The 19,865-nt window shown below is 31.8% G+C and overlaps 2 protein-coding genes across 4 annotated transcripts; both read left to right on the forward strand.

Annotated features, from left to right (window-relative positions):
- Positions 1 to 347: 347 nt before the first annotated feature.
- LOC107862079 (mitochondrial protein pet191 homolog) lies at positions 348 to 4,055 on the forward strand. Of its 2 annotated transcripts, XM_047409957.1 has the most exons (4): positions 348 to 561; positions 644 to 748; positions 1,768 to 1,808; positions 3,736 to 3,952. In XM_047409957.1, exons 1-3 carry the CDS (start codon positions 493 to 495, stop codon positions 1,789 to 1,791), a joined length of 198 nt encoding a protein of 65 aa, XP_047265913.1. In that variant the 5' UTR covers positions 348 to 492; the 3' UTR covers positions 1,792 to 1,808; positions 3,736 to 3,952. The 2 variants fall into 2 exon arrangements, with proteins under 2 accessions (XP_047265913.1, XP_016563013.1); XM_016707527.2 differs by lacking the exon at positions 1,768 to 1,808 and having other exon boundaries at positions 3,736 to 4,055.
- A 10,550-nt stretch (positions 4,056 to 14,605) lies between these two features.
- On the forward strand, positions 14,606 to 19,550 carry LOC107864756. 2 transcript variants are annotated; one of them, XM_047409959.1, is made up of 4 exons: positions 14,606 to 15,924; positions 17,959 to 18,131; positions 18,225 to 18,651; positions 18,754 to 19,550. In XM_047409959.1, the coding sequence occupies exons 1-4, from the start codon at positions 14,691 to 14,693 to the stop codon at positions 19,275 to 19,277; spliced, it is 2,358 nt and encodes a 785-aa protein (XP_047265915.1). In that variant the 5' UTR covers positions 14,606 to 14,690; the 3' UTR covers positions 19,278 to 19,550. The 2 variants fall into 2 exon arrangements, with proteins under 2 accessions (XP_047265915.1, XP_047265914.1); XM_047409958.1 differs by having other exon boundaries at positions 14,607 to 15,924; positions 18,225 to 19,550.
- Positions 19,551 to 19,865: the final 315 nt, after the last annotated feature.

Genomic DNA, 19,865 nt, shown 5'->3' on the forward strand with positions numbered 1-19,865 from the left:
TAATTATATAACGGGCTAAAATTACCACAATGCATCAATAATCTAAAATTACCACATTGAATTTTGATGATGAATTTCATACCTGAAAAATCCTTACGGCTAAAGTCGATTCTGCAAATATTTGAAAGTCGATTCTAAAATTTGGAAGAAAGAGAGAAAGAAAAACTCAATTCTTGAATTTGGAAGAAAGAAAGGAAGAAAAAGTCGATTCTGAAGATGAAATAGATTTTAACAGCGAATAATTTGGAGAAAGTTATTTTCATCCAAAAAATATGACTTAACAAATTAAGGCTATTTTAACAAAGTCTTTTTATTTAGGGCTAAAATTTGAAACTACCCTAATTTGAGTCTATATTTGAGAATAATCCAACGTCAGGTTCATCGGTCCAATTAGAAAACTTCACAAAGTCTCTGGCGGCCCGGCCCTTTGTTGACTGGAAGGATCGAAGGGGGTTTTATTGAAGAAGAAAAAGAAGAAGGGGAGAAGTAGAAATGGCGAAGTCCTGTAAGGGCCTTGCTATGGAATTGGTTAAGTGCCTCAGTGAATCCGATTGCGTTAAGGTTAATTTTTTTTTTTTCTGCTTTGTCTCGTTAATTATATACTTTAATTTGTGTAGTTGCTGAAATGGAATGATGTTTTTAGGTTGAGAAGAAGAGTTACAGGGAATGTGCAAAAGAGAAGAGTCCCTGTATTCCTAGTGAATGTGTTGGACTTCGGGAAACCTACTTCAATTGCAAACGAGGACAGGTTGTACTTTATTACTACTAGCTTTTTTTTTCTTTGTATAAGCTTTATATGGCTCTTTATGTATTCGTTGATTCGAAGAACTTGTCTTGTATAGCTCGTCTGCATCTGCACTATTGATTTTGAAATGCTTATTCTTTTGGAAAGTTATGAGGTGCTGCTGGAATTATCATGTATTATCCCAGAAAAGAGTATAAGGAAGTAGGCTAGAGAGTATTCATATAGCCAACTCCATTTAGCGTGGGATTGAAGCATAATTGATTATGATCAATTGATGATTGTTGATTCTTGGTAGTATATTACTAACAAATATATCTTTGGCATCAATTCCTCCATTCCTCCCCTAGGTCTTCTGAAAAATTTAACCCCAGTGGTCGGGGTTCGCCCTTTGCTTATCTTTTCTTGTATATAAAATTACAGTAACTTTGCAATTATTTTCCTCTATAGGAGTGTTTTCTGCAACACTGTGAAACACTTCTTCGCTTTTTTATTTTATGAGAGTGGTTGGGTGGCATCCGGACTACATATGAACACCTTGACTGTTACCTCCCACCAGTATAAGTATTGGGTAACTCTGCCAACCAACGCTTAGGCAGATGGCAAGAAGTCATCTAGTGCTTTTTGCCTTTGCTGAGATATGAACTTAGGACCACATAGTTATCCTCCAACGTCAGTGATATATATGTATTTGTTTTGCATCTTTGCAAGATTTCAAACGTGACCTCTTCTCCAAACTATAACTGAATATCTTTTACATTTACTGCTTGATTTGAACTTGTCCCAAAAATTAAATGAGTGTATATAGATTCAAGATCAAGAAATTCAACTAGTCCTCAATTTGTTGCATTGCTGCTGGAGTATTCCGGATGAGGTTCCTTTTGAACTTTTTATGCCTTTTGAAGGTACATTGAATTTATGTGATTTATCGAGTTGGAGATTAAAGTGAGCTTTAATTTAGAAAAGTGCTGGACAGTTTTGAAATAAGATTAACCAAAATAATTTGGTGGTTTCGTTTGATGCAGTGCAATTATCGAGGCCAGAGCTGAAACTTTATTCAATTACGGTATAACTGCTTCTAAACTTGAGCGTCAAACATCCTTGTATCATAACTTTGAACTTTGGTGATATGGGAGTATGTTAAACACATTTTAACATCAAAATTAAAAAGAAGGTAGATGAAACTCGTTTTTGCAAATAGTAAATGGAGAAATATTGATAAGTGTTGGAAGAACCTTTTCCTTTGGCAAAAGCTGGACGCGATTTTGGAATGAGCAAAGATAGGAAGTGGGACACATAAATAGGAGCATAAAAGTGATGAGAAGCATTCCATTTCAAGAGAGTGGACGTAATGGTTATGTACCACAAAGTAAAACCATGAGGTTCAATTTGAAAGGGAGGAATATTTGGGATGTTTGATTTGGATCTGATAATGCAGCCTTTGTGGCAGACAGGACCATCTCACTGTGTTATATTAATAGGAATTGCTAGTCTGTTGATAAGTGTGGTTCTTCGTAGTGGTTCTTGAAGTGTATGGCCTCTAAGAGTTTCAGAGCTGTCAAACTCTTAATGCAGGAGCCACTAAAATGTCTATGGCTTCAAATTGAATTTGAAGAACAATTTGAGATAAGATGCTTAATTAAAGTAAGGACTTGGCTAGTTCAGAATGTGTCTGGCTCTGATTTTTGAATAATCAGTTTTCTGTTGGTTGCTTTTATTGGAGAATTACGTGTGAATTAAGTACATATCTGATTTTAGCGTGTAATGACCAAACATTGAATTAGGTCTCTCTAACTCATGCAAGGTAGGGCCGTAGGGTTAAGGTCCCCACTCTCCCAACGTGGGATAATACTGGGAATGTTGTTCTTGAATGACCAAACACTGATTATGATAAATGAAGCTGATTTGGTAAGGGAAATTATTAATCAGATTAAAGGTCCCTGAACACATTGGTTAAGAAGTAGGGAATATGGCAAGTGAATAACAATATAAAGGCTTATTTCAGCAACCTTATAGCCTTCCATAGATCCCTGATGTAAAAGTTTAAGATGAAGAGAATAGTAACGGGTAAATTTCAGCTTATGTGGCTAGATTTAATCCGGACTGGAATTCTGGAAATGATTTCATATTTGGAAATGTTTGTGAACTAAATTTTCCTTATTTCAGTTCATTCTTCAGCTTAATTCCATCAGATTCAGGACGTCAATGATGTTACAACTTACATCTATCTAACAGCTGTATTCAGGGTTATAGTTAGAGAGTTGTCTGTATCGTTAAGCATTTGAGCTGAATACAAGGTCTTCTGCTATCCTGCCCCTTTTCTCCTGACTTTCTAGTCATAATCACATCTAAAGTGGTGCCTATAATTGCCCTTACATTTTTATGCACAATTAGCTGATGATGTATTGGACAACCAACACACCAGGCGGAAATAAATCATATATATACGTATCAAATAAATAAATCCTTTATGTGAAACTTCAAATCTAGGTGCAGATATGCTGGCAATTTTTACCTCATCTTTGCGCTGTTTGAAAGGGAAAGAGATCATTGTGGATAATGACTGTACTGTGTTGCGCTACTTATTTCTGATTTTGGTATAATGTTGTGGACGTGAATGCTATAGTTGTTCTTCTTGGCCTTGGTGGGGTATCTCATGGATTTGTTTAGGTGTCAAAAATATGGTGTGTGTCACTTTTGTGAATAGATGAATTCTTTGTTCTTTTTATGAGTTAATACTGGATTTTGATGATATAGCATTACCGTATTGACTTAACTAAGTAAAACTAGTAACGCTTTATTATACTGGAGGATCCGATACGCCACATGATTGTCAAAGTAAATAATGTGTACCACATGGTTGGATCCCACAAGCAAAAATAAGATTACATGACTCTTGTCAGCTTGATCCGGCATGTCCTTTTTACGCTGTGATATTGACAAGCATTTTCATCTTATCAACATACCGTCTGACCAACAGTTCTCTCTTTCAGGTGGATATGAGAGCTCGAATTCGTGGAAATAAGGGTTATTAATCGGTAGGATTGGCGTAAATTCCACACACGGGAAATATGATATTTCCCTGACTTAGCTGCATGTGTTAACTTGCAGTGTTTTGTACAAATTGCAATCTACCATTTTCTCAGCGATAGAACATATATGAGCTTCTTGGATACGCAATTTACTTGACAAACTTTGTACTTGGTGGTTCGATCCCTTGTTTAATTTTGAATAACGTTGATATTGGATGTGTGGAAGAGGGTTTAGTTCTCACTTTTCATCGTGAATGATTAATTTGTCTCTCTTTCACTTATGTGTCTGGCTGGCTATAGACTATTTGTTTAGATTTCTTAGCAGTTAGCAATAGTTCTTGGTGGGATTATTTGTCCTCAATTCAGTAAAATGACCCTTTGATTTTATTTTTTTCCTTTTTATTTTTTAAGTTCTCCCCCCGCTTGTATGTCAGCAAGGTAGAAAGAAAAACTATTCGGATTTTGTAAGCGTTTCCATGAAATATTATTCATAATATTTCAGAATATGTTTTCATTTTATTCCGGAACACTGGTGTGGTCATAAATATTTCTTGAAAATGCTTTTACAATATTTGGTATTTTGGAAAACACCTCTGAGGTGATTTCACTATTTTTGAATTTATTTTTTGTACTTTTTAATTTATTTTTTTCAAAAAAAAATAATTTTTTTTGTTTACATGAAATAATTCATTTTTTATAAAACTCTAAAAACTTTTTTATCTTAACTTAAGAAATGCCCTATTTCTAAAATATTATGGTCAAACACAGCTATCAATTATTTTCAGCATCAAAAATATCATATAGAGTGAATATGTTTTTTATTTCTTTGGCCAAACGGGTTCTTAGTCTGTCAAACTTATGAGTACAAAATATTTGCATATAAATTTTAGCGCTAAATCATGATTAATAATGCAAATTTTGATTTTATTAAATTAATAAATTAAAATAAATCGAATTGATTTGATGCAAACATTTACATTCTTGCATCCTAAATACTCATTCCGTTCCATTTTATCCGTTCCAAGTTTTCTAATTTGGTGTCCCATTTTACTTGTTATTTTTTACTTATCAAGACAAAGACAATTTTTTTTTCCATTATATCCTAAGTGTAATTGCTTACTCCTTGTTATTAGCATTCTTGAAAAATGTTGCAAAGAGGAGTACCATTAAGAGTACACCATTAAGAATATAAATGGTGCTTTGGTATTGGTCATTCATCAATATTAGAACTAACAACAAGACACAATTAAGAGGGACAAAATGATAAAGTTACATTATCAATCATTGTTTTCTTAATAGCTGTGTCATCCCAATTTAAAACGAATAAAATGGGACAAAGGGAGTACATTAACAATATATCTCATTGATTCAATTTATGACACATTTTAAATTTCAAAAGTCAAATAATTTTTTCTTGGCTCATATATTCGTATTTGTCGATTAGATATTGAGTTTTTAAATAAATATAATTATACTTACTATTATAAATAAGTTATTTTATGGATGTCATTCGCATAGTGCACACACTATTATATAGCAAATATCACTTACTCAAGTAAAGATGTCATTAACATACTACACTCTATTACAGTGGGAGAGGCTCACGTTCACCTTTCAACTTCTTTCCAATCTTCTTCTCTCTTTTTCTTCACTGTTGTCTTATTATTCAGACCACACTTTGAAACTTCTCAACGAATTTTTAATACTCATCTCATGAAAATTGATGTAAAATTTAAATATTTTTTGATAGGTTATAATTTCTTTTGTTTGTGTGTCATGTAAACATATTTTCTTTTTCTGTATATATTCAATATCAGATTGATTTTAAACTTTGTAGATGCAGCTTTCCTTTTATGTGAAACGTATAATAATATTATAAAACTGATAATTGATAAGAAAGTGAAACTCATCATTCTTTTAATCTTCACCTCTTTGTCTTTGAGGTACTCATAAAATCTGAAAGACACCATTGAAAATTAATAAGCTCTAATTTTCTGGAAAAAAAAAAAACAATTTTCTTATCATAGAGGAAAACAACAACAAAAACAATAAACCCAGTATATTCCCACATTGAGGGTCTGGGGAGGGTAGCGTGTACGCAGTCCATACCACTATCTCCAAAGAAGTAGAGAGACTGTTTTCGATATACCCCGGCACAAGATAAAAGACAGTATACAAAAGCATAGAACACAATAAAATAACATAGGTACGACATCCACAAAAAATCTGTACATTGCCAAACAAAGGACACCAAAGGCCACCTAAATACTGCCTACGACTCATCCACACCCTCAGCTATCTATCCTAATGCTTTTATTCCATATATTCCTATTCAGGGTCATGTCCGCAGTCAGCTATAACTGCTCCATGTCATGTTTAACCACTTCTCTTCAGTATTTCTTCGGTCTACCCCTACCCCGTTTGAAACCTCCTAAGGCCAACCTCTCACACCTACGAACTGGTGCATCCGTGCCTCTCCTCATCACATGATCAAACCATCTCAACCTCACTTCCCGCATTTTATCCTCCACTGACACCACTCTCACCTTCTCCCGAATAATTTCATTCCTAACCCTGTCAGCTCTAGTGGATCCACACATCTAACGTAACATCCTCATTTCCGCCACCTTCAACTTTTGGATATGAGAATTATTAACCGGCCAACACTCCGCTCCATACAACATAGCAGGCCGGACTGCAACTCTATGGAATTTGTCTTTTAGCTTGGAGGCAACTTCTTATCGCATAAAATTTCCGAAGCCAGTCTTCATTTCATCCAACTTGCCCCAATACGATGAGAGAAAAAAAAAAGAAAAAAAAGAAAAAAGGTTTGAAATTTGTTAAAGGAAATGGGTGAAGAACAAAGAAAGGTGTAAAGAAGATGGGTAAGTGAACGAGTGGGGCGAGAGGCGTGGGGGTGGGGTGGACGGATGTGAATATAAAATTGATTGATAAATAAAAAGTGTAGGACACACTATTTTTTCTTCACCAAAAAATATCCTCACACAACTATGATGGGTGAGCCTCAATAAAACTTTTTCTACTGTAGCAATATCTCTAAGGCCCTATTTGTTTGCACTTAATGGAAGTATCTGAATGGTTCAGACTTCAGTCCATTAAGTGCATTTTTATTTTTTTTTTAAAGAGTCTTAATGTATCTGAAAACATCTAAATGGATCACATATGAAAAGAAGTCTAAACAGTGTTCAAACTTTTTTTAAAATAGAATCCCTAACTCTCTCACTTCATTATTTCCTTTCTCTTTTCACGTTATCTCTCTCCCTCTCTTTTCACGTTATCTCTCCCTCTCTTTAAGTTTCTCTCTCTCTCTCTCTCTCTCTCTCTCTCTCTTCGTCTTCACTTGTTTTCCTTCTCTTTTAGTAGCCATTTGGTCATAAAAACTAAAACTTTTCGGAGTTGGAGTTGAAATTGGAGTTGGAGTTCTGTTTGGCCATATATTTTTTGAATTTTTTTTATCTTTTGAAAAAAAAATTTAAATATGATTTTATGCCCCAACTTTTACAAACTATCAAAATCACCCAACTAAAATTTACCTACTAACGGGAAAAGAACACAATTAGCCACTTTTATAAAAATAACGGAAAAGGCTCAAAAATATCCCTGAACTATCCGAAATAGCTCAAAAATGCCCTTCGTTAGATTTTTGGCTCAAAAATATTCCTCCGTTAAATATTTGGCTCAAAATACCCCTCCCTCTAACAGAATTCGAAAAAGGATCAAAAATACCCCTGAACTATTTTAAATGGGTCAAAAATACCCCTCTGTTAAATATTTGGCTCAAAAATACCCCTCCCTTAATGAAATTAAATTATTTCGATTATTTCGTTAATTTATATAAAGTTCATCATTTAATTTATATATCGTTAATTTTTTTAAGTGAAAATTTATATTTCGTTAATTTATATTTCATTAATTTCTTCAAAGATTAAAAAGATGTAAAATGAAAATACCTTTTTAGAATAAATGTATGTTTATTTTTCAAATCAAATTCAACCAATTTATATTATAATTCAAATACTTTTTTTATTATCTTATTTTAAAATTTAAAAAATACTTTTATGTAAAAAAAATTAAAGTATTAGGGTTAAAAAGTTAAAGTTAGGGTTTAATTCAATAGAAATAATTAAATTTCATTAAGTGGAGGGGTATTTTTTAGCCAAATATTTAACAAGGGGGTATTTAACGAAATTAAATTATTTTGATTATTTCGTTAATTTATATAAAGTTCATCATTTAATTTATATTTAGGTAATTTCTGTAAGTGAAAATTTATATTTCTCTAATTTCGTTAATTTCTCTAAAGATTAAAAAGATGTAAAGTGAAAATACCTTTTAAGAATAAATGTATGTTTATTTTCCAAATCAAATTCAACCAATTTATATTATAATTCAAATACTTTTTTTTATTATCTTATTTTAAAATTTAAAAAATACTTTTATGTAAAAAAATTAAAGTATTAGAATTAAAAAGTTAAAGTTAGGGTTTAATTCAATTGAAATAATTTAATTTCGTAAAGGGAGGGGTATTTCTGAGCCAAATATTTAACAGAATGGTATTTAACGAAATTAAATTATTTCGATTATTTCGTTAATTTATATAAAGTTCATCATTTAATTTTTATTTCGTTAATTTCTTTAAGTGAAAATTTATATTTCATTAATTTCGTTAATTTCTTTAAAGATTAAAAAGATGTAAAGTGAAAATAACTTTTTAGAATAAATGTATGTTTATTTTTCAAATCAAATTCAACCAATTTATATTATAATTCAAATACTTTTTCTCATTATCTTTTTTTTTTAAAATTAAAAAAATACTTTTATGTAAAAGAATTAAAGTATTAGGGTTAAAAAGTTAAAGTTGGGGCTTAATTCAATCGAAATAATTTAATTTCATTAAGGGGAGGGGTATTTTTGAGCCAAATATTTAACAGAGGGGTATTTTTGACCTATTTCAAATAGTTCAGGGGTATTTTTGATCCTTTTTCGAATTCCGTTAGAGGGAGGGGTATTTTTGAGATAAATATTTAACGGAAGAGTATTTTTGAGCCAAAAATCTAACGAGGGGCATTTTTGAGCTGTATCAGATAGTTCAGGGGTATTTTTGAGCCTTTTTCATAAAAATAATTAAATATACATGGTCATATTTAATAAATTTCAATTATGACGTATATAATATTTAAATTAATAACTGTTTTCTCATATTTGAAAATTTTCAATATGGATGTTGAATTAACGGATCACTGCTTCTTATTTTTTAGGTAACAAATATTATCTTTCAAACAAATTTATTTTTTAGGAATTTATTTAATTTATTTCCTTTATTTCCCGTTCCTAAAAAATAGGAAATGATGAGTTGTTATTAAATTTTAGGGTACCGTTAATTTATTTTTTAAAATTTTATTATAAATGAAAAATTTTACCTCATGTGAATAAATTATTTATATGTAAAACATACTTTGCATATTTATGATATATTATATCATATAGCATAAATATATAAATATGCTTAGCATGTTTCTTTATACTTTGTATCTATATCTATAATAATATATTAAAAGTGTGAACACATATTAAAAAGTGTGAACACCCTTAAAAAAGTGATTCGAACTTTTTGCCCTTCATTAAAAGTTTCTCCTTTAGACAAAATCGTCTTTTCACTATTTTTTAAAATTATTATTTAATTATATTTATAATATTATCTCCTAAAATATATGGGATCAACAGTTTAAAATATATGGTAAGTTTTTTTTTGGAGAATACTAACAAAAATACCTGAAGTTTGACTGGATTACTAGTTGAGCATACTGAACTTTGCGGGGGTCCTATTACCCCCCAGACTTTTTTTTTCTTATTTTAATGACATATATCTGTCACTTGGCACATTGCGTGTTAGTCATGCACATTGAGCGCGTGAACAGTGTTAAAAACGTTATAAAACTCTTTTTTTTTGCCAAACAACCCCTTAATTTTTAATTATTTAAAGTTTTATATTTTTATTTATTTTTTCATTCTCTTTCTTCTTTCTTTCTTTCTTTCTTTCTTTCTTTCTTTTCTTCAACAATGGATGCTCTATTGTTGAATTGAAACTGAATTTGCTCCATTGTTGAATTGAATTTGAATTCTTGAATATTCCGTTTCGAACTCGCTAATTGAAACTCAATGGAAGGTTATGAAGATTCAAACTCGGAAACTCGCTAATTGAATCTTTCGAGTTTCATTAAAGAAAATTGAATCTTTCGAGTTCCATTAACGGAAGATTGAATAGCTTCATACATGTACAGTCCGTATTTTTGTCTTCATACATGAAATTAAAATTTTTGAATCTTCCGAGTTCCATTAATGGAAATTGAATCTTCCATTGAGTTTTCAATTAACGAGTTCCATTCAATTAGGAAGTTTCATTGAATCTTCCATTAATGGAACTCGCTAATTGAATCTTCCGAGTTTCAATGGAAAATTAATGGAAGATTCCATTCAATAATTTGAAAAAACTTTCTTCATAAACTCAATGGAATTCAAAGTTTGAAACTTGAAATTAAATTTGAAAACTTTTGGAGTGATAAGAATGAACCTGAAATTTGAAATTAACTTAATGGAATCATTTGAAATCTTTAATATGGTTGTAATGATGAAAAAATAGTGAAAACTGATAAAACGGAGAAGAAGGTGTACTGCACCTCCTAGCGTAAAAACTGGGGATAACATTTCAGAGGGGATTAATTCCACTTTATAAAAATCCGGGTGGGGGGGGGGGGGGGGGGGGGGGAATTAATTCCATTTAAAAAAGTATAGGGGGTAATAGGATCCCCGCAAAGTTCAATATGTTCCACTGAAAATTTGGTTAAAGTTCGGATATTTTCGTGGGTATTATCCCTTTTTCTGTAAAATTAAAGTCCTAAAATATATGAGAAGAGATAATTTTAATTAATCATACTTTACCTTAAATAAAAATTGTAACTTATTATAACTATATCACTCAAAAGTTGTCCAAATCGAAGGGTGAAAATTTTGTTCTTTTTTGTTTCATAGCAATAGAGTAATAGACATGAATTCCAACAACAAATGGAAGAGTACTTCTGCAAACGGATGCAGTTAACATAATGCATTGTATTGAAGAGTAATGCCCTGAAACAATAATGTCGGTCATATGCCACTAACTCCTAAAAAAGAGTAATGCCCTGAAACAATAATGTCGGTCATTTTTCTTGTTTGTCATTGTAATTGTATTAAAGGACGACTAATTTAGATTTGCACCGCGTAGGACATGCTCACTATAAAGATTAGCACTAATTTTAGAAATAGAAATTAACTTTTTTTTCCCTTCACATGAGTAAACTTTGAAGTAGAATCTTTACTAATATTCTTATATTCATATAAAAGAAGAAACCTAATTAACTTACGTTTAAAAGAAAAAAAAAATAAGAATAAGTAGAAAACTTATTATATTAGTGTTTATATTAGAGAAGTTTTAAAAATTTATTAATATTTTTTATTTTTGTTCTCCATACAATTGATTGTTCCTAATCAAGTGAGTTCTTTAAGCTATATTCATGTTGTTTTATAACATGTGATGATTTTTTTTCTGGTTTAGTTTATCATTTATTTTGTTTGATTGAAGAGATAAATTTTTTTGTGATTTGACGTAAATTTTCTAAAATTTTAGTATATTTTTAAAATTTACAACAAATAAGTTATCATGTATTTTGATAGATAATTGTTAATTAAGAAGTGTTTTAGTGAAATTTTGATATATCTTACATGATTGAAGACACAAATTATTTGTGTTTTGAGGTAAGTTTTAAATTTTTTAATAAATTATTGATGATTACAATCTTATTAGTATTTATGATCAAAGAGATGGATTTGTTTGTGATTTGAAGTAAGTTTTCTAAAATTTTAGTATATTCTTGAAGTTTACGATAATAAACTATCATGTATATGCTGAATTTTTTGATCACGTACACCACTCTCAGAAAAGTGATTCAAGATTTTTGTCATTCACTAAGATTTTGAAATAAAGAAAAATATTTTTTCACCCCTTTTCCCTTAAATAATTATTATTACTTATTATATGAAATATTAAAGAATTTAAAATTAATTAAAGTTCTTGTTGATTTAGGTATACCTTACAAATCAAAATAACTACAAGTTTAGTCTAAAACTTGCTATTTTACAAAATAAATATATTTACATAGGAATTCTATACAAACCACTATCAAAATTTGCCTAAATTGACTATATTTTAATACAAGTTAATTTGGTTTAATACTAAAACCAATAATTTAGAGTTGCAAATTTATCGAAATAAGGTTAATAATTCACACCAATTTTTTAAAGTGCGTACTTAATAATATAAGTATATGCATGAATTTATTTTTCATATACATTTATTGTTAATTAATGTGATACTCTCTTATATCTTTTATATGATTTGTATGATTATATTAGTTTTATATTTAAGTGTTTTTTGTATTTAATAAATAAATAAATTTATTTTTCAATTCAAGCATATTTTAATTTTATAATATCAAAGTGATTTTGTTGACTGAATTTCTTGAGCGAGATACACGCGCGAGGCGCGTAGGATATGGCTAGTATTTATATATGTGTGTATATGGTATATACATGGTATAAACATCATATATAACATACCTTGTATATTTATGTTATAAATATGCTTAGTATGTTTCTTAATACTTTGTATATTTATATATGTGTGTATATGATATATACATGGTATAAACTTTATCTATAACATACTTTGTATATTTCTGTTATAAATATAATACTTTATATGTTTATGGGTATAAATATAATACTTTGTGTGTAAAGATACCAACTATTATGATATATAAAGATAACAGTTGCAGTTTAAGGTATAAATTTGTTAAATTGAACATATTTTTTTTTTATGATATGTATCACCGATTTATATTTTTAGCATATATTTGGTATAAACTATTTATATTTGAATAGTATAATAAAGATGTACACAATATAATATATATAATCAAATAAAAAATGAAAATAATTTATGGCAGTGGTAAACTAATCTGCTACAACTTTATTAATTCCATAAATATAGAAAACGATTATCTATTATTAATTACAAGACTATAATTCCTTAAACATCCGTATCACAACAACAAAATTATTATTATTATTATTATATTATAGTAATTAGGATCATTAGCAGTAAAATAATGTCTTGAATAAGGGGAAAAAATAATGATGAGAGAGAAAAAGAGATATATATTAATTAGGATAACATTAAGTTTTAAATTATAATTATCTTATTCTTTAAAACTGTTATATATATAATATTGAAAAAACAATGTTATAAGAAGAGTTTTATGTAAAAATTTAAAAGATTGGGGTTCTATGTAATAATAATAAAAGTCGAAATTGGAGTTGAAAAATTGTGAAAACATCAAAAATCTGTTTTCCCTTTTCAAAAAAAAAATCGAAATTATTTTTCGAATTTTCATGGCCAAACATCGCAATTTCCAACTTCGGAAAAAAATTCCGAAAAAAAGGAAAAAAAAAATCATGGCCAAACAGGACCTTAAGTATGATTCACCAAAAATTTTTATAAATAGTTTTGTTATCAATTTGTGTATTCATTATTTGCTAAACTCTAAATTTCTGCTTGCAATTTTTTGTTTTGATTATAAAATTTGTAGTTCTTTGGATAATAGAATCTTATGTGTGCCTGTTCATAACATAACATTGAACTTATTAATAATATTTTCAGTCAGATTACATGATTAACAAATAAACATGTGTCTATTATTGTATTAATTAGTTATTCAAATACTTTAATATTTATGCATCTAAGTCAAAATTATATATGATTAATTATTTTAGTTTGTTGGATCATTTTAATTGACAGATCACTTTATGTTGAATTTAATTTTTTATAATTACATCATATCACAATAATTTTAATCGATATATATTTTTTTAATAATTTAAATAATTCAATAATTATATTTAACATAATATATTTATATTTAAATATTTTAATTATCACTCAAATAATAATTTTGTTGTTTAAGTTAATACTTTAAATTTATGTAATATTTTTTTCATATAATATAATATTTTATTACTTTTAAAATTTGAATTACATATTTATTACAAATAAATAAATTACGTACATTCAGATGTTAAAAAACAAACAATCTCAATCATTCAGTATTCAGATCTAGATACAACATCTTAATCATTCAAATTCAGACGTCTTAATCTTAAAAAAAAAACAAAAACAAATGCACCCTAACTCAAGTAACAAATTGCCTATAAAAGCATGACATATTACATTATAAAATACACCAAAACAAGAAAATAAAATTATTTTCTTATATCTATAGACCGCTCTCTCCTCCCTTTTTGTTTTAGTAGGTGTTTGGTCATGAAATTTTTTTCACTTTTTTAGAAAATAAATTTCACTTTAGTGAAAAATAAAAATTAGTGGTGTTTGATCATAGAAATTATTTCACTTTAATAAAAATTATTTTTAAAAAATTGAAAAAGAAATTTTACTTGTTTTCTCTTTTTTTTACTTTCACTTCTCTCATAAAAAGTTAAAAACAACTCAAATTTATATTATGATCAAACACAACTCCAATTCCAACTTCAACTTTAAAAAATTATTATTTTCATGACCAAATGGGGTCTTTACTCCAACTCCAACTTCAGGAAATTATTACTATTTTCTTGATCAAATGGAGCCTAATTATTATAGTGTATTTATTTTCAACATTTACGAAATTTGAAGGATTTTTAGGGATTAAAATTAAAAGATTTTACTCTTGGGAGTTTAATTGTGAGTCTTGTGGCCCACCGTGGGGGTTCATTAGCAGTTTTCGTTGCGCTCGGAAAAGAGCAAAACAATGACGTCCGATACGGGCAAGTTGACTACACCTTCGTCGATGATGGCAAATACCGGCGCAGCGCCAACGCCAACGCCATCACTGGGCATCCATGTCAATGTGCAATCTCAGCTCCCAGACAAACAAGAAATTGTAAACCCTTCGTTGCAGACACATCCCCATGACTCTATTGCCAGTCTCCGCTCACTCTCCCACTCCCTCTTAGCCTTCCAACGCTGCTTCACTGAGCTGAACCAACACATCGATTCCATTCGGTCCACAATTCACTCTGTCCTCCCCCTTCTTACTACTAATACTAATACCACTCCTTTACCCGCATCATCTCCGCCACCAACAACAGTTTTGCCAGTCCCCGAACCCGAACCGAAATCCGAATCCAAACCCGAACCCGAACCCGAACCCGAACAATCGTGGGAATCTGACCCCTCTGAAGATGATGATGATGATGATGATGATGATGAAGAAGAAGAAGAAGAAGAAGAAGAAGAAGAAGAAGAAGAAGAAGAAGAAGTGCAATCGCCTCGTGGCGAAGAACTGCAATCGCCTCATCACGAAGAAGCGCAATCCCATCATAGTGAAGAAGTGAAATTCCATCATAGAGAAGAAGCGCAATCCCATCATAGTGAAGAAGTGAAATTCCATCATAGTGAAGAAGCGCAATCCCATCATAATGAAGAAGTGAAATTCCATCATAGAGAAGAGGTTCAACGCCCTCTTTGTTCAGAGCTGCAAAATATCTGCGAATTGGCAAACGGTCGTTCTCTTCGGAGGTACATGGCAAAGCGAATCTCAGGTATGAATAGGTTGCTTGAAGAAGTTCCTAAGGCATTGAGACTTGCGTCTAATCCAGCAAGGCTTGTATTGGAATGTATGGGGAAGTTTCATGAACAGAATAGCAAATCTCTTGCTAAAGACTTCCGCATGATCCAAGGAAGGAAGGCTTCTATATTAATTTTAGAGTGTTTCTTGATGATGGGAATCGACAAGAGTGTTTACATCCACAAAAGGGTGAAAGATGAGGCTGACAAGGCAGCTTTAGCTTGGAGAAACAGATTTATTACCAAACGAAATGCTACTAGGATGGACGCGCAGGGTTTGCTGTTGCTTATTGGATGTTTTGGGATTCCAGGAGGATTTACAAATGAGGATATTAGGAATTTGCTTCAGAAAGGTCCCATCAAGCAAATGAAAGGTGCCCTCAGGAGATCAAATGTACTCATGGCTAAGGTTCCAGGTCTGTTTTTCATCAATTCAATTTGTCTTTAAGCTGCATTTGCAATTTCTGTGAGATGGTGCTAGTTTAAAATTTTTTGTTGCCCTTTAACTAGTCTTGATGGAAACAAAGTTACCTAGAAGCAGCAAATAAAGTTTAGTACCGTTCTAATACAATGTTTGTTTTGATTGTTACTTAAATTTTACTTACTTGTATTGTGCACATCACATCTTAGTTGTTACGATACGGTATAATATATTATGAAACAATATGTAACAACCATCCAAACAAAGAGTAATATACTTATCAAACCCCCCAAAAAAAAGTTTTCTTTTCTCTTCTATTTACTAGTCCAGGGCAGTCTGGTGCACTAAAGCTCCCGCTATGCGCAGGTCCGGGGAAGGGCCCCACCACAAGGGTGTATTGTACGCATTCTTACCTTGCAATACTGCCCGAGGTTGTTTCCAAGTGTCTTGTACTATTTTGTGTTACTTCTTTCCTCCTGGTCCTGTCCTTCCCTTTTATATTCATCTCAATGGCTTCAAAGGCTTTTTTCCCTTCCTTCATCATGCCCCAAAGAGACACCAATAGTTCCCACCCTTTTCATTTAACTAACCTGAGACGGCAATCTTTACTTGTTAGTACCTCGTAACTGTCCTAATAACAGCTCTTAGCTTTTCACAAACAGTTGTCTGAGCATCAGAATCCCATCTGCTAGTACTTTTGGACCATACTTAGGCCTTTGAGGACAACAGTTCCCCGGATATTCTAAGATACTCCTCCTGCAGTTGGTCTAAAATGAATCTTAATCCATGGTGATGATTATATATTTTTTGTATAAGAACATTGCTGCCATGCTTCTAATTCATATCTTTCCTGGCTAAGATCTCATGCATAGAACATTTTACAAAGCTTTTTCTTTTGGGTTGAGAAATGGTAATTGTTTTGAAATTGCAGCATTAAGAAAGTGCTGAAATTATGAAATGTGTATGGGCAAGCAAAAAAACTAAAGTGAAAGCCCTTTCTAATCTTGCAGTGACCCGTATAGTAGGACTCTATTGTAGTTGCTGGTTGACTGGATGGATCGTGCTTGTAATTTTTGTGATCCTGGATGATCTAATTCATTTGTTTTTTGATTTGCTTTGGATGTGTTTCTCGGTAAGTATTGGAAGCCACTCAACCAATTGAGCTAATTTCAAAGCATGTATACAGTTTCTTGTTGTTTCTTCATTAGCTTCATTTGTGTTTCTTGGTAAGTATTAGAAGCCACTCAACCAATTGAACTTATTTCAAAGCTTGTATACGGTTTCTTGTTGTTTCTTCATTTGCTTCATTTTAAGTATTTGAAGCCACTCAACCAATTGAGCTAATTTCCATGATTTTAAAATCATGTATTCATTTTCTTCTGATCAAAACTCGAAAAAGAAGTTTGTATACAGTTTCTGAATAACACTATTGGATAAGTTGTTTATTAATGTGAAAAAATACTTTTATGTGGAAATGACTGGTTTATAGGCCAACGCACAATCTGGTGCCGATAATATCTAGCCATGGTGGAGGATCATGCTAATTTTAGTTGAAACCTGGTTACACAAATACAGAATGAAGGGATATTCAATATCTGAATTTGAATGATGCAAATTTAAAGTATTTGGGGAACTCTCAGCATCAATATTGGAGAAAAAAATGAACTAAGCTTTTGAATGATTGAAATAGAAAATGATATGCACAGGAACAAGCAGTCAATACTGGGACGGAAAGATGTTTTCCTTTTCTGTCTTTCTCAGTATATGGGGCAGCTTTTCAGTTTAGGAATCTTAAAGTTCAATTCAGGGACCCTTTTGAACTTTATATGTGCTTGGAAGTTACAGTCTGCCTTTCGATGTTTGTTTTCATCGTTCATTGTTTCGGAGATGATGCCTTATTATGTGGCTATCTCTTAATGTGATTCATTTTGCAGTTTTTCGTATCTTTTCTTTATCCCTAGTATTACATTTGACCTTGTTGTAGTATTTATCTGTCTTCCTAACACTGGTTTGCGTAAATTTGTGACAGAAATAATTGAGGGGATGGTAAAGCAAAATATGGAAGTTGACGCTGTTCATGTTGCCTATACTTTTGGAATTGAGGACAGGTTTAATCCTCAGAGACTTTTGACATCATTTTTACTAGATTCTGAAGAGTCGCTGAAGAAAATGAAGGAAAACAAAGATTCACTTGCTGCGATGGTAGTTCTTCAATTTCATTCCAGCACTGACAGCCCCTCTCTGATTTCTCTCCCTGTTTCCTCAAGTTAACCATGCATTTGTTATGTTGTACAGGATGAAGCAAAACGGAAGCATTTGTTTGCGCTGATATCTGTCAGCAAATGTTTGAAACTCCACGATATTGAAGCCTCAAAACTTCTTCCTGGGTGGAAAATCGATGAGAAAATAATGGCCTTGGAGAATGAAATTGGTGGATTTGATAAGCAGACAGGTAGGCAAATGGCACAAAAGCGAAAAAATGATGGAACTGGGTCGTCAAGAAGGTACAGAGATAGAGAAGCAAAACATTTACGTTTTTCGCCATGGCTACGACTACGACAGCAAGGAGTTGATGATCATGTCAATATCAACAACACCTTGGATGAAACTGCGTCGTCAAGAAGGTCCAGAAATAGAGAAGCAAAACGTTTCCGTTTTTCGCCATGGCTACGACAGCAAGGAGTTGATGATCATGTCAATATCAACAACACCTTGGTAAAAGGTCTAACTATTGGCCGCCGTCATGGTCATACTGTGTCCTCACCGGTATTGCATGGACCTGCTGCAGGTTCGATACATGAAAATGTTGCTGGTTCACTTGCAGGAACTGTGAGAGGTGTGGCCATGGGTGGAACTGGATCGGGAATATCAGCAAATGCAGCAGGCACTGATGTTGTTCAGCAAGGAGGTTCAGATGCTGGAGGTCATGGAGGGACTCTAGTTGATAGTACACCAGGGCAAATAGGGAGTCATGCTGGTCAGTTATATGGTCGGCGTCGGGATGCAGCTGTATATGATAGACCGGCCTCAAGCAACTATGCTTATAGGCCATCATCTTACGTGGAAGGCTTTAAGGGGTTGCAAAACAGCCAACTCAGTGCTGCTTCTATGCCACCATCCTTGGAAGGTTCTGTGGGTTTGCCAAACACCCCGCATAGTGATGCTTATAGGCCACCACCATACTTGGAAGGCTCTACGGGGTTGCCAAACACCGCGCATAGTAATGCTTATCGGCCACCACCATACTTGGAAGGCTCTTCACAGTTGCCAAATGCCATACCTGGTTATTTTGCTGGCCAGAGCTCTGCGTCTGCTCATCCTTCATCCTACTTGTACAGGCCGAGATAGTTTTATCTTTGGCAGTCATAGTTCCCCTCGGGCTTTACTCTTTTTTTTTTTTTTTTTTGGGGGGGTGGGGGTGGGGTGGGGTATAATATAATCAGTCTAGAAGTGAGTTCTATATGGTCTCAGAATTTTTTGTGTTTGTTTGCTTACTGACTTTATAGGCTTAGATTCACTTTTTTTGGAATTTTTGAAGTTGAAAAGGTGTTGAATTTGTGTTAGCCCATAGTATTTTAGGGTTAATATAATATTTAGAATTCGAATGTATTTTTTTTAAAATATAAAATGTGAAAACAAACTTTATAAAACTAGAATTTTATGAAAATGGGTTATTTTATAAAAATGAAAAATTTAGAGTTTTTTCTGAAAAAAATAAATTAAAAAGTGAAATCAAATATTATGAAAACGCTTCTTGAGTTGTTTTCCAAATTTGAAGATGTATATGATTTATTTTTGGTAAAATAAGTACTCCTATTTTTATTTTTTTTTGGTAATTAGGGGATTTCATAGCATAACTAATAAAGATAAGTTTCCCCTGCAGAAGTAGGGCCAACAAAATAGAGTTCAGCCACAACCCGGCTAGACAGGTCCAAA

This window comes from Capsicum annuum, chromosome 3 (assembly GCF_002878395.1).
Source record: "Capsicum annuum cultivar UCD-10X-F1 chromosome 3, UCD10Xv1.1, whole genome shotgun sequence".
Taxonomy (NCBI): domain Eukaryota; kingdom Viridiplantae; phylum Streptophyta; class Magnoliopsida; order Solanales; family Solanaceae; genus Capsicum; species Capsicum annuum.

Excerpts from the sequence above, each read along its gene's own strand:
- LOC107864756 (XM_047409958.1), top strand. The coding sequence starts at position 14,691 with ATGACGTCCGATACGGGCAAGTTGACTACACCTTCGTCGATGATGGCA. Across the intron at positions 15,925-17,958 it reads ACTCATGGCTAAGGTTCCAG|AAATAATTGAGGGGATGGTA; the intron begins GTCTGTTTTTCA and ends AATTTGTGACAG. Across the intron at positions 18,132-18,224 it reads AAGATTCACTTGCTGCGATG|GATGAAGCAAAACGGAAGCA; the intron begins GTAGTTCTTCAA and ends TATGTTGTACAG.
- LOC107862079 (XM_016707527.2), top strand. The coding sequence starts at position 493 with ATGGCGAAGTCCTGTAAGGGCCTTGCTATGGAATTGGTTAAGTGCCTC. Across the intron at positions 562-643 it reads GTGAATCCGATTGCGTTAAG|GTTGAGAAGAAGAGTTACAG; the intron begins GTTAATTTTTTT and ends TGATGTTTTTAG. Across the intron at positions 749-3,735 it reads TCAATTGCAAACGAGGACAG|GTGGATATGAGAGCTCGAAT; the intron begins GTTGTACTTTAT and ends TCTCTCTTTCAG.